The sequence below is a fragment of the Chamaea fasciata genome, unplaced genomic scaffold (genome assembly GCF_029207755.1).
Source record: "Chamaea fasciata isolate MVZ Bird 193981 ecotype frontalis unplaced genomic scaffold, bChaFas1.0.hap1 SCAF_6, whole genome shotgun sequence".
Lineage (NCBI taxonomy): Eukaryota > Metazoa > Chordata > Aves > Passeriformes > Sylviidae > Chamaea > Chamaea fasciata.
The window spans coordinates 52,083,191-52,096,284 of NW_027094091.1; the positions used below are offsets into that span (position 1 = coordinate 52,083,191).

A 13,094-nucleotide genomic window follows, 5' to 3' on the forward strand; every position below is an offset into this window, starting at 1 on the left:
GAAATGAAATGGAGGAGCAGTGAAGAAGTTGAGCCCTGTAAAGGTTTAATCTCAAACTGAACATGTACTGGTTAATAAACAGCACAAGGAAGGCTGAGAAATATCATGAAATAAGTGACACAAAGTGAAAGAAAGTTTAGCAGTCCATGAAAACTGTGGATTTAAACAGATTTCTACAGTGATCAGAGAAATGGGAAAGGACAATCTTATTACATTCATCTAGTCCCAAAGGCCAAAGCAGATGTATCAATCAGGTTGTAATTTCTGACCATAAAACTTTGCTTGAATAAAATCCTGCATGTGACCTTCATACATATTGCTGCCCTACAAACCTCTGTTGCTCTACAGCTGAATCCCATTTAGTTATGACTCACTGCCTTATTTACTTCACTGATCACAATAAGCTTTCAAAAGCCATTACGAAGGCTTGACTTGGTGTCTGTAAGCATACTCTGATGACTACCCTGAATGACAAAAAGGTTGGGTTAGGAAAAAAAGAAAAATAAGCCTCACATATATGTGATTGCAATAGAAAAATGTATCTAACAAAGTTAATTTCAAACAGCATCAGTCGAATCGATTTGTCATGTGTTATAGGTAATCTACCGAAGAAAACATTGGATTATTATAGAATTATTATTCAAGAGAAGTAAAATGTGATATTGTCAAAAGAGGAAAAAAAAAGTTATGAGAAAGGAGTAATATTAAAAAAGCTCCAGCACTAAATGAAAATGAAATATTTGCCACGAGGTTAAAACATTGCCAATGGATCTCCAAGGACAACATACATGTTTGGCCGAGGTCTGACTACTTTCCAGATGCTGTGGATGCCTCAAGCACTGCAAACTCCTGCAGAGTTTGCTCCATAACTCTGGGTGTGCAAGTGGAAATGGCAGCATAGGGGCTGAGGAAACTGTGCCACTCAAGGACATGTATCAGCAGGAGCCAAAGAATTACCTCTGGTCCAAGCAACCAATGCCACCTCTTCCCTCCACTTGCCACAAAAATGCAAAGACCATCACACACTTTATATCAGCCATTCAGCTACTGTATGGCCATACTATTAATGATAAATTAAGGACCGGAGGAAATAGCAGGCTTTGAACCATAAAATTAAAGCTTTAATTATTAGTGTATTGAAGTAAGCACCAGCATAATAAAACTAACAGAAAGGTAAGAGAACAGAGTGATTTTCTGACAAACAAGAAAACAAGTGTTGCATTTATTTCAACCAAATTTCCCAGTGAAAGAAAAAAGAGTTCATTGAAAAGAAATAGAGAAGCATGTCTTTTATTAAAAAAAAAAAATTACAGTTTAAGTATACGTAGAACTCAAACCCTTTTGAAGGCCTATCCCACCCCTGTTTAAATACTGCTGTAAATTGGAGTCTCACAGGAAAGGAAGTAAAAATTACAGTAATATATATTATTAGCACCAGTATGGATCTGGATTATAATTCCTTCTTTCATAGTGCTAAATCACTGCCTAGATACCATGCAATACCTGACTATCCCTACTTCTTTCAATGTCTATATACAAAGAAAACTCAAGTTTCTACGTTTCCTTTGTGGTACCCGACATGGGCACAGCATAAAAAAACCCAGTCACAATACTCTTCCTCTCTCAATCACACAAATATTTTGAGACACCGCACAGAAGACTACTCTAAATATTGTGAAGCATTTTGTATTGAAAAAAGAAACAAAGAAAGAGGAAGGAACCTGCCAGGTTGGACATTTCCACAGGTGTCATTGTGACAAATTTCAGCAACTGGGCTGCAGCTTCCACAAGGGCATGGGATGAACCACGCTTGCTGTTGGCCCTTTCTGTGGCCAACAGAAGGGAAGACTAATTTTCTTAACTTAAAGAATTTCACCTCCTGTTTCTGTGCACCAGAATATGCCTATAAACGGTCCCTGAGGGCACTTCCAGTGATATTTTGGGGCATGTCATTCATAGGTCTTCCAGGAAAAAAAACCACTTGGCTTTGCTACAGTATCATCCCCCCAATCAGAGCTGTTCAAGAGATGCCCTAAGGTACAAGTGGAAGACATTTAAGGGCACTGTAATAATTCATAAAAACAGATTCAGAGGGAAGAACATGGTGCTGCACAGCTGGCAATGCTCTCAAATTATTTATCTTTACATCCCAAAGTCATTATGAAGTGTCTGAGTATTTCTGTTTACATTGTTTGTGAGTTACTTGACAATTTCACTAGTAAAGTGAAATAAAAGAAATTATACAGGTTGTCCATTACTGCATCATTATGAAAAAGAGCTCTGTACCTAATGTCTTGTTTCATGAGGTCTTTGCTCATGACTTCTTGGTTTTTTGAAATTAACAGTCCTAGGCAAATATTTTATCCTTCTCTATTGACTGAAAAGGACAATTCAAAGACAAATTTAGACCAATTTTAAGCTATTATTATGGATCTAATGCTTTAAAAAGGCATTTTACCAAGCATTGAAAGTTGGGGGTTTTAAAGGCTCTTCTGTGGCTTATACAATAAGAAAAAAGTCAAAACCTTAAAAAACTCCAGATATTGTGGCCTATAACAAAGCAAACTTCAAGTAGTTTATATAAAAATAATTAAAACAAGCAAATAGAAAATTAAATGAATAGTATATTTTTGAACATTTAGGCTCTGCATAATAGGAGAGGCCATGGATCTCAGACTCAGTGGTGTTATGATTCTAAGAAGAGGGTCACGCTCGCATGAAAAAGGCAAATTTGAGAATACATTGAGAAACATGAGATTTATTCTTGTTCTAGTATTTCTTTTAAAAATATAAGACCAGAATTGGCCTGGATGTTTAATTGAACTTTTTTCCTGGTGCTCAGTACAGTGCATTTTTGGTAAGTGTTTATCCAAGTTATAAACCATGGCAATATGCCTCTTTTGCCAATACGTGGCAAAAGTTAGAGATAGGAAATATGATATTTGCTAGGCATGTAGCTAAATTTGACCATGTATTTACAAGAAACAGCTTTTACTGGCAAATATTGAACTTTTCAAGATCATAACAGACCTTTCACCCCTCCAACAGATGGTAATGAAATATATGTCAAATCTGCTCCATTTACATTTCAAATGTTGACTATACTTCCAACAATAGCAAAGACAACTTTTGCATAAAATAATAACTGAATATTGAAATATTGGGTCATTAACTCCTTTGGAATGTTCTAGTTTGCTAGGCACTCCTAGTTTGTCTAAGTTACAATTAAGGAACTTAATTTTGTGAAATAGTTAGCAAGTACTCCACCACAATGATATGGAAAACTAATTGCTAAGTTTCAGACTTAATTAATGCTAACCTCAAAGCATCAGCTAGCATTATTGATCCCGGATTTAAAAAAAAAAAAAAAAAAAAGGCTTAGATACCAACAATGTAGAAAGCATCTTAGAAAGATAGAGCTCACTTACTCATTTCCCCCTCTGAGTTCTAAAAGTATGGGGTAGTTCCCGTTTCTATGCTAGCCTTAGATTGAAAGAGATGGAATTGACTCTAATTGGAATACTTTCAAAATCACGTCATTTCCTGCTTCAGCCCTAGGAAGAACAAACTGCAATGCTTCTCATTACACAGATCTATCTACTTCTAAAATTTAACTGAAAAAAGAAATTTCTAAATTAATAAATTCTCAAAAAATTAAGACTATCATTCGTTAAAAAACAAAATAAGCATGAAAGGCTTTTTCATTAGCATTGCCTTGTCAATAATCCATTGAAGCCAAAACTTCAACTTCATGAATATTGGAGCAACTAATTGCATATTTCCCTTAAATCTCAAGTTTCAATATGGAACCAATAATGATATATGAAATCATCAAATTTAGTTTTGTTGTTAAAATAAGTTTACTAATATACCTGCAAGTAAATAACTTTGGCATCTCAGGCAGAAGTTAGTGTGCCAGAAGAGCAAAGAAATAACAAATACTTAAACCCCCAATTTGAATACTTATTTTCTAAAGACTTCTCCCTGTCTTTCCAGGGTACTGCTCAGGCACACCAGTGATTTACTAATCCAGCTCAGAAGGATTTCAAATATAATTTTCTGTTACCATCCTGCCACTATCAAAGGAACTCAAAGCAATGTTGTCATCCCTCGTCCAGTAATTGTGGAATGACACAAGGGACAGGCTGAGAACAAAATCACGTTGGACACAGGCAACTTTCTGAATCACCAGGTTCTCTCTGATCCCTCCTTTAAAATATGTAACTTTTCCAGGTGTGTGGGCTGAAAAGGTTATCCACACAACAACCTATGTTTCCCAACAAATTGCCATTAGCTGCACAAAATCAAACCAAAAAGTAGTAGGAAGTAGTCATCATTTTGACAAGTAACTTCAAAACAGCCTGGAAAAGAGGAAAGATGTAGGCAAAGTGTGTCTGACTTCTTTATCACATTTCAACAGTCTATACATAGAAAATGGATAGAAGCTGACTTTGTAACTATAAGTCACTAGAACCAACAGAAACTAAAGCAGCTAAATCCAAAACTAAATGCGTTTTTTGATATTTCGTATAAAAAGAAGCCAACAAAAATGACAAATTCCCATTCAGGGAATTCAGGTTAATACTTTGCATGTCACTGCAAAAACAACAGCGGGAAATCTCTTTATTTGTCCTACCTTCTTGAACCGCCTGGAAAGGATTGTTGCCATCCACAAATGTCACTGAACACGTGATTTTCTCTGTTTGTAAGATTTCATCATTCTGATTGAGATCAGCAACTGCCATGCGAAAAACTTCCTCATCTTTTTTGGCAGATTCGTCAAAAATTGCCCCTGTGGAGGAAAAAAAGAAAAAGAACAAAAAAAATCACATTGCACCTTTCACCTGCAGTATCCCAAAGCATTAAACATGAACACTTTAAACATTTTTTGCTAGAACATCATGCATTCCTCACTCCTTAACAGCAGTTCTTTCTATACAGAGCCCCAAAGTTGCTTCACAATATAGAGAATTATTACATTTTGACATAGTCTAAGACAAAAATTGAAGGGAAGCACTGATTCCAGCTAGAAATATTGGGGGAAACTAGTTAGGCACAAAGCAAATGATCTGTATAAGAACATGGCCATAAAACGAAAACTGAGTTTCTTTCAAAGGTGCTATTTAATATATTGAATGACTACAGCAGGCTAGGATCTACATTTAGCATCATGTCTACTGACAATTAAAACATATCAAGTTGAAACAATGTGAGAATAAGCCTAAAAAGGTAGCAGCACTGGGAAAATGAGGTAGAATTGACATCCATGATCAACATACAGCTCAGCCAATATAAATTTTATCAGCTGTAATACCTCTAGATTTGCAAAACAACAATTCCAGATAAATGTCTGACTCTTGAAGTCAGTGGTTTAAATTTAAATAGTAAATTAAAATAAGTTCTACCTTTATAAATCCCACAGAAACTGAATATTGTGCCTATATCTTCAAAACATTTAAGCAGAACACTATAAACAGGGAACCAATAAACTCAAGAGGAGCTGGCAGAGCAAGAACGCCCAACTCTCATTTAGCCAATTTTTAAGGTGTATTGAGAAGGAATTCCAAGACTAAGCTTTTTTTTTCTTTAAACCATAGCATCACTTTTAGCATCACTAATTTCCTATCATTTTACACTTGCTTTTTGCATGACCTATTCATCCAGAGATGGCTCAAATTACAACGTTATAGTCCTATGACAAATGCTAGATTGTTTGAAACCTTAAAATCAAGGCTATTAGACCTTAAATCACCTTTAAAGCTTTCAATTCCAGGCAGTAGATTAGAGACACAGAATGGCTGCTTCAAAACCAGACTTTTGAAAACTGTGTTTATTTATTCATTCTCGAGTGTCTGTTGCCAGTACAGAACTCAGCTAAGGCAGTGACTGTGTCAAGGCAAACAAAGACAACAGAAAATGCTGATCACTAATGACTGCAGGTAAGCATCTGCAATCAATGCTGGGAAGAACTGCAAATGATTCATCTAGAGGAAATGGCTACTTTAAGGTACATAAACTTCATACAGAGTGTTTGCTGTGCTTTTCCCACTGACCTGTGACACTCATCTCCCTGCCAGCACCACTCATCCTTCATGAGCATCATCTCTTCCTACAATCTGACCGCTTTGACTCCAGCATTTTCCCTCCTGAAGCTCCTACCATCTGGAACAGCTGTTCTTTACCTCTCCACCTCATTCACTGTCATCTCTGTGCAAATCTCAGTTGAAAACATTCATTTTTCCCCTTGCCCCCTGTTCCATTTTCCCTTGGTTTTTTTTAGCTCCACAAAGCAAAGCTGCACGTGGCCAAGAATATGTTTGGTATGCAAGATGATGCTACAAACCCTGTCTTTTCCACAAAGCAGCAATTTGTGGATACGTGTAGCATTTAAGGGGACAAACAACTGTGTCTAAGACATATCTTAAAACATGTTTCTTACCTCACGGAACTCAAACCAAACCCACACAGGCTTCATTTGGGGGTTACACCTATACTGATAATAATGACACAGTCCTGCAAACATTGGAAGGAAGGATTCTACATGGCTACATAGTAACAAGGGTAAAATTAAGGGGGGGGGGGGGGGAGAAAGAATTGGGAAATAATTATAGTAATCAGTCAAATTCTTTCCCTGAAGAGTAATTTTGCCTCAAATGCTATACTGTAAAGAAGTGAACATACACAGATTTCATGCGCACACACAGGGCAACTGCCAACTATGTTGCAGAACAGCATGGCAAAACAAAGATCTTCCAGCCAACACAGTGGAATACAGCTTCTTATTCAACAGATGGGAAATACCATCTTAAGCCTGGCTTGGTCCCCAAAATAATCCAGGTCATTTACTGAGTAGGGGATACAGCAAAGTCCAAGGTAACTAGGATTCTTTTGTATGTGCCATCATAAAAATCCCCTTCAGCACCTTTGCCCTTCCACTGAGCAACTGAGGGCTGCTGCCAAGACAGTCTTGGACTGGTGAATCCAACCAGGTCCTCAACAGATGAACCTTCTTTACAATCTTGTCTTTCTTTCTCACACAGATATTCATAATAAGCTCCCATACTTTTTCTGCAGTTTCTCAGCCTGAAATAAGCCCTACCTCTGGCAGCACCGGAATGTACAAAGGACTATAAGGGACTGGGTTAGATAAAACTCCATGCTGTTTTCACAGATGCTGCTCTTTCTCCCTTGAGTACAATGCCTCCACTTCTGTTCTTACCCCTGCTTATGGTTTCATGGTTCCATACCTCAGATGCAATTTTTCCTATAACCAATACTGTATCAGACATTTTAAAGAAACTACCTCACAGGAGCAACATCCCACGTGTTCTAGCATAGCAGTATCTCCATAAGTAAAACACATAGATATTTAGGTGAATTGCAAAAAAAACTTCGAAACACATTTTGTGTCTAAGCATCCAAGCAGGAATTAGATTGTTTTCCTTCAGAAATTCAGGCCTAATTCATACCTACAGTACCTAACTTCTCTACACAAAAAAGACATTTAAGATATATTAAAGATTACTCTGTTCCTTTCAGGAGATGGCAGTGCACAGCAGCACATGCATTACACTTTCAAACTGTGATAAGAGAAATTTTATTACATAATTGATTCTGAAAATTTAATTTCAGTTGTTATATAAAATTGAAAACCTAAAAACAAAAAAAGCCAAACCACAAAATCCCTGAATCATTTTTACATTGTTATTATTCCCATATATACATGATTTTATGTCCCTGTTTCAGCTGTTTCTCATGTGTCTATATATCTCTCTGTTACAGAAGGGGGTGGAAGAGGTATTATTTTTGCTTGTTTTCTAAAAGAAAAGCCATTTCAGTGAAAATATGGATGAGATTGTTTGGACGGTACTAACATTGCTGGAATATTTTCCTTTCATTATCATTTCAGGAATTATCCTTGAGTTTATAGGATTGATCTTTCTGATGTGAAAGAGGTACATCAAAATTTTTACCTCTGGCTCAGTATGCAACTTAAGGTTACTCTAAGGTTAACTTAAACCTTATGAATGAGGTATGATATTTTCTTGCCAAGGCCTGAAGTCTGAAGTTTTTATGTGTATTCTTCAAAACATTGTCATCCAACCAACAACAGTCAAACAACACGAATGAACAAATGAAGGCCATCGGACTTGAAAATTACTTCCCTAGTGAGACCTATATGCTCTCTCATTTCTTCCTGTAGAGCTGGAAATGAGAGAACTGGGATGACCACAAACTTACTTGGAGCACATGTCTAGAATGAACTCTTTTGGCCATAAGAAAAATTGTTGCAAAAAGTAATAACAGCTGAGGAGGAAAAGAAAATAATTTCTATAGATACTGTAAGGCATTCACTCTCTAGAAAAAATGATACAGCATCATTGACAAAGGGAGAAAGTCTTCAAAATTATACAGAAGTAATGCTGTTCAATTCTCTTCCAGCCCTGCTGCTTGTCTCGGCTGGAAGTGGCCTCACACCAAACATGTCATTTCTAACAATGCTCAAGGAGCATTCCCATGATTGCATCAGGCGCCGACATGCTGACACAGCAACTACTCTGCACACAGTTTCTCCCTCTTTTTTTATTAGCATGTCATTACTTCCAGCTTTACTTCAGAATCTGAATGAGGACAGCACAAACATAATTCTCTCCTGGCTTTTTAAAAAACCTCAGCACATCAGTAATGTCATGTGGTTTAGCAGATAACTCTTTGCATTTCATTATCTCATTTGCACTCAGCCATGCCACCAGAAATCTGTCACTTGAAGTTAATATAGACCAAATCAGAGAAATGCTCTGTAAGTTGAGATGTTGATAACACCATTCGAATGGCTTTTCAAAGATCCCTTGTCCTACTGACCCATACACACAAAAAATATATGATCCAAATTAGATATTATCAGCTATTTCTAGAGTGATTTGAGCAGTCTTGTGGAATCAGTCCAGAAAACAAAAATGTGAGAGAAACGTGTCATGCTTGCAAGGATGAAGCGAGAAGAGATTTAAACCATTGTTCATCTTTCTATCAACTAAGAAAGGACAAAGTCCACTGCTTGAAGTGTTCTTAAGTGCTAATATTTTATTACATATGAAAGTATGACATTTCTGGACCTCAGTGCCCCGTATTAGTCTCAGAAGATTAAGTACCTTATTTCAAAGACCACATGGCTTAAATACCATTGTGAATTGAGGTCACAGTTCAATTTCAGCATGTGTTTGATTTTCACCTTCTAACATTGCACAGAGCCCCCTCACCAATAAAAGCCATATATGCTTTGCCCAGTAATTTACTAGTTCATTCCAGGAATATTTGGAGAGAAGACAGAAAAAAATGGGAAAGTCTACATAGAAACTTTTTGAGAGACTGTCTTATGTTCTCAGCAGCTCCCGATTCTATGATAATTCTTTGTGCCACTGATATCGCCAACTTTTTCCAGTGTCTGAATCCAGCTCCACTGTGTTTTCTCAACTGCTGCTACTGAATTATTATTCTGAATGAGAAACTTAACACTGCTGCTGGGAGAAGGATGGCCATGCTATTAAAGCTCAGAACTAGAAGCTGAGAGTGTTGACTTTTCATGGCAGACCTCATCTGAAATGTCCTTCAGATCTATGAGCTCACTGCCACAGGTCCAGCTCCCCAATATCAAATAATGTTAGGAAACAATGATTTCTAGAGGCCTAAGATTGGAATTTGAGATCCTCAGATATCCTGTAGAACCAAATCTCATGTTATTTCTAGGCCATGTGAATGTCTGGTTGAGAGAATTTGTATCGAATCCATTCATTTTTAACTAAAGCAGCAAATGCCTGGGTATAATGCATACTGTCATGTCTGATTTACTGAATATATGCATGCAGCTTTAGTAGGCCAATTATAATGGTATTAATGTCAGCAACAACAAGAGGGACTGCAGGAGTTTTAGATAGGGGCTGAAGTAATGTAGGAATTCAGGAAGTCACACAGAGACCTTGCCTTATGCATGCAGCTCCCATTATTGTGGTATTCAGCCTGCATGCATACAATCGGACCATAAATTTCACTGTGACACATTTAGAGCTGCTGTTAAGGTTCTCTACTGACCAATAGGCAGCTGTGTACATGCAATCACCTCTTGATTTTGTCAAAGAAGGGAAAACAGCGTGCTTGGCCTTTGTCTTTTAAGTTGACTAAGTTTTAGAAAAAGCACAGCAAGCTTAATTTTGTCATTGCAGCTAAAGGCAGTTGAACTCCTCCACCTCCCATACCAGGAGGGAGCTCCCAGCAGATGTGTCCTGAGCCACCTGGCACGTCAGGCTGCAGATGCCAGGCCCAGCACAGGGCTGGGTTGCTGCGCCCCGTGGGGACCCTGGCTGCCTCACCCAGGGCCAGAGTGGGGCTTTGGCTCGGGGGCACAGCCAATCCTGTGCATCTGGAATCGTCAGCCTCCCCAGAGCCTTCCTGCCCTGCACCACAGGGATCTCAGCACCAGCCTGCATCTAGGTCAAGCTGAAATTTTTGAAAACACTACTTGTTTGTTCATTTTAATTTTTTAAGACTTTCACAGTTCCCATGATGATGTTAAAAGAGACAGCAGGGTAGGCTGAGGAGCACCTGCACCACCCTCCTTCTGCAGAGAAAGTAATGTCTCCATGCCCACCAAACTGTAAAGGTAAGATTTGTCTTTCTGTTTTGTATATCTCTTATTTTAACAAGCACAATAAAGATATTGAGCAAAACACTGGCACATACTTTCCACTACTTATCAACAGATATATAAAGGAAAATTAAAGCCATCAGTTTAAGAGAATGTATTTGCCGACACTAAATCTACACATATGTATGGAAGTTCTACTTGTTACTTTTAGCAGCACAGATGAGACCAGAAAAAACTTTCCTATAGTTTCTTGATTACCACTGACACAAGACTGATCAACTAAGAAAAGCATCAGGCCTATTGTAATTTTTTTTTTAATGGACTTTTGTAAAGGTCTTCTTCTGATAGAGAAGAGTGGATATTTTCCCAGACCATGAGCAATGCCTATTTCCCTGAGATCAGTGGCACTCAGCGACCATACATTACATATGCCTGCGTACAGATCATTGCTATCTCCAGAATGCAATCCTTAAATAACAACTGTGTCCATTTTTAATGTAATGAGGAAAAAAGGAAAAGGCAGCTGCAAAATTATTAAATATAGAGTCTACACCTAATCAAAATATGTGGAGGGGAAAAAACAAAACCATTCCAAAGCAAAACCCCCCCACATAATTTTCTAGGGAAGTCACCCTCCCTCTGAATCTTGCCATCTAGTTCTGCAGTCTGGTGCATGTATATTAATTGTACATGACTGGTGTTAATAAGAGAAACTACCCTTTTAGCTGGACACAACAATTAAATCAGGGATTAAACAGCTGGACTGGAGAGTGGAAGCTTTCCTCGTTCACACCAAAGTTTAGCAAATGCTTTTTGAATGTACAAATCTAAATTTAGGCATATGAATAGTCTCTCTCAAGTTACATTTGGAAACAACACTCTGAGTTTCATACAATGCTTCCAACTTTGTGTGGCACCACTTATCCAAACCACTGCTCCCTCTAGAACCTACACCATAAAAACACACAGTCCATTTCTGTTCCTTTTATAAGCACAACCCATTCTCAGATCAGCTATATGACTGGAATATCACAGAAGTGATAAAGCAACTCCTTCTCTTTACTGTTCTCATTTTCTAACTTGAAATATTTGAAACAGTGGCAAATGAGGAATTTTACAGGTGTCTCAATCTGGCAAATTGCTAGAGGCAAAGTCTGTTTGAAATACAAAGGAAGTCAGAAAAGTGCAGTTATCATCTAAATAAAGAGAAGTCTCTCCATTCCTCTGCGAAAACATGGTTGTTTTCCAATGTCCCAATCTCAAGTAGAACAACTGACACAGTTCTGCTTGTCTTTGAAGACTGTTATTTGTTTTAAATTATTTGACTTCAGGAGGGTATCCACTACATTACACCTTCTCCTTTTTGTTATCTTTAGAGTATACCAACCAAGCTCTGGAAGAATGGTGGCTTGACAGTTTCACAAATTAAATGAAGACTCCACTTTTTAAGCATTTCTGAACAGATTCACGTGCAGGGAAAGCCAATGCTTCAGGTAATCTATGTCACACCTACAAATTATAAGGTAATACTGAATTTCTAGGTAAGGTGGAACACAAGCCTCAAGGTATGGAAATCAATTGTCTTTGCACTGCCCTAATTTAATTTCAATATGACAGGAGGCAGTTTGGGGGTCAGTTCATCGGCACACAAAAGGTTCTGGAGTTCTGTGGAGCTCAGGAAGTTTTGAAAATTACTGCTCTGACAGTTTGCAATACCAGAATGCACAATGGATTTTTTTTCTGCTTAATTCCACAACAACATTGTGGACACACATCAGTGTCATTGGGAATTATATTCACATTTGGAAAGAACAGACTCTAAGATCTTATCCTCCTTATTTACACTGTCTGTCAGGCACATATGCACAAGCACAAACTCCTTCCAATCACCATTGAAATATTTTAAGCTCATCCTGACAGATATTTCTAATTGTTCTCAAGTTCTAAACCATCAATTTACACTTATATTTAATGTAGCAAATGGTACAATTTGTCAAAATCATCTGCTGAATCTTGTTAAACTCACTTAAAAAACAGCTGTCATTTGCCAGTCCCTTTTTCTGATGTGTTATTGCTGGCTACCAAGTACAAGAAAGAGGAACACAGAGAGTAAGGAAGGAAAAACATTGTGGTCCTACCAAGAAATTCACTCCATATGATATTGTGAATTAGAAGGGACCCACAAGGATCAAAGTTCAACTCTTGGCCCAGAACAGGTTAGCCCCAAAAATCACACCATGAGCCATCTATTTTGATGCATTTTTTCCTATGCAACATATAATCAACCTTAATAGGCAAACCTAGAAAATCTCCACATAAGTAATAAAGTCCCTTCTCAATTGCTCGACATTCTCATTAACTTAAGGGGTCCTCCAGTAGAAAAGGAGCATAAAAACTACTAAATCAAAAAAATGACAATTGACACAGGCCTTGTTTTTCTTTTTAAGAGCTAACT

General features: G+C 37.6%; 1 protein-coding gene across 3 annotated transcripts in view; it reads right to left on the bottom strand.

Annotated features, from left to right (window-relative positions):
- GRID2 (glutamate ionotropic receptor delta type subunit 2) overlaps window positions 1–13,094 on the bottom strand; it is a 675,112-nt gene that overhangs the window by 534,275 nt on the left and 127,743 nt on the right. For all 3 annotated transcript variants that reach the window (XR_010721503.1, XM_066186372.1, XM_066186371.1), the window contains exon 2: window positions 4,637–4,792. Coding sequence is in view for 2 of the 3 variants with exons in the window: in XM_066186372.1 (XP_066042469.1) it covers window positions 4,637–4,792 (156 nt within the window). In the remaining variant the exon portion in view is untranslated. The remainder of the gene's footprint in view (window positions 1–4,636; window positions 4,793–13,094) is intronic.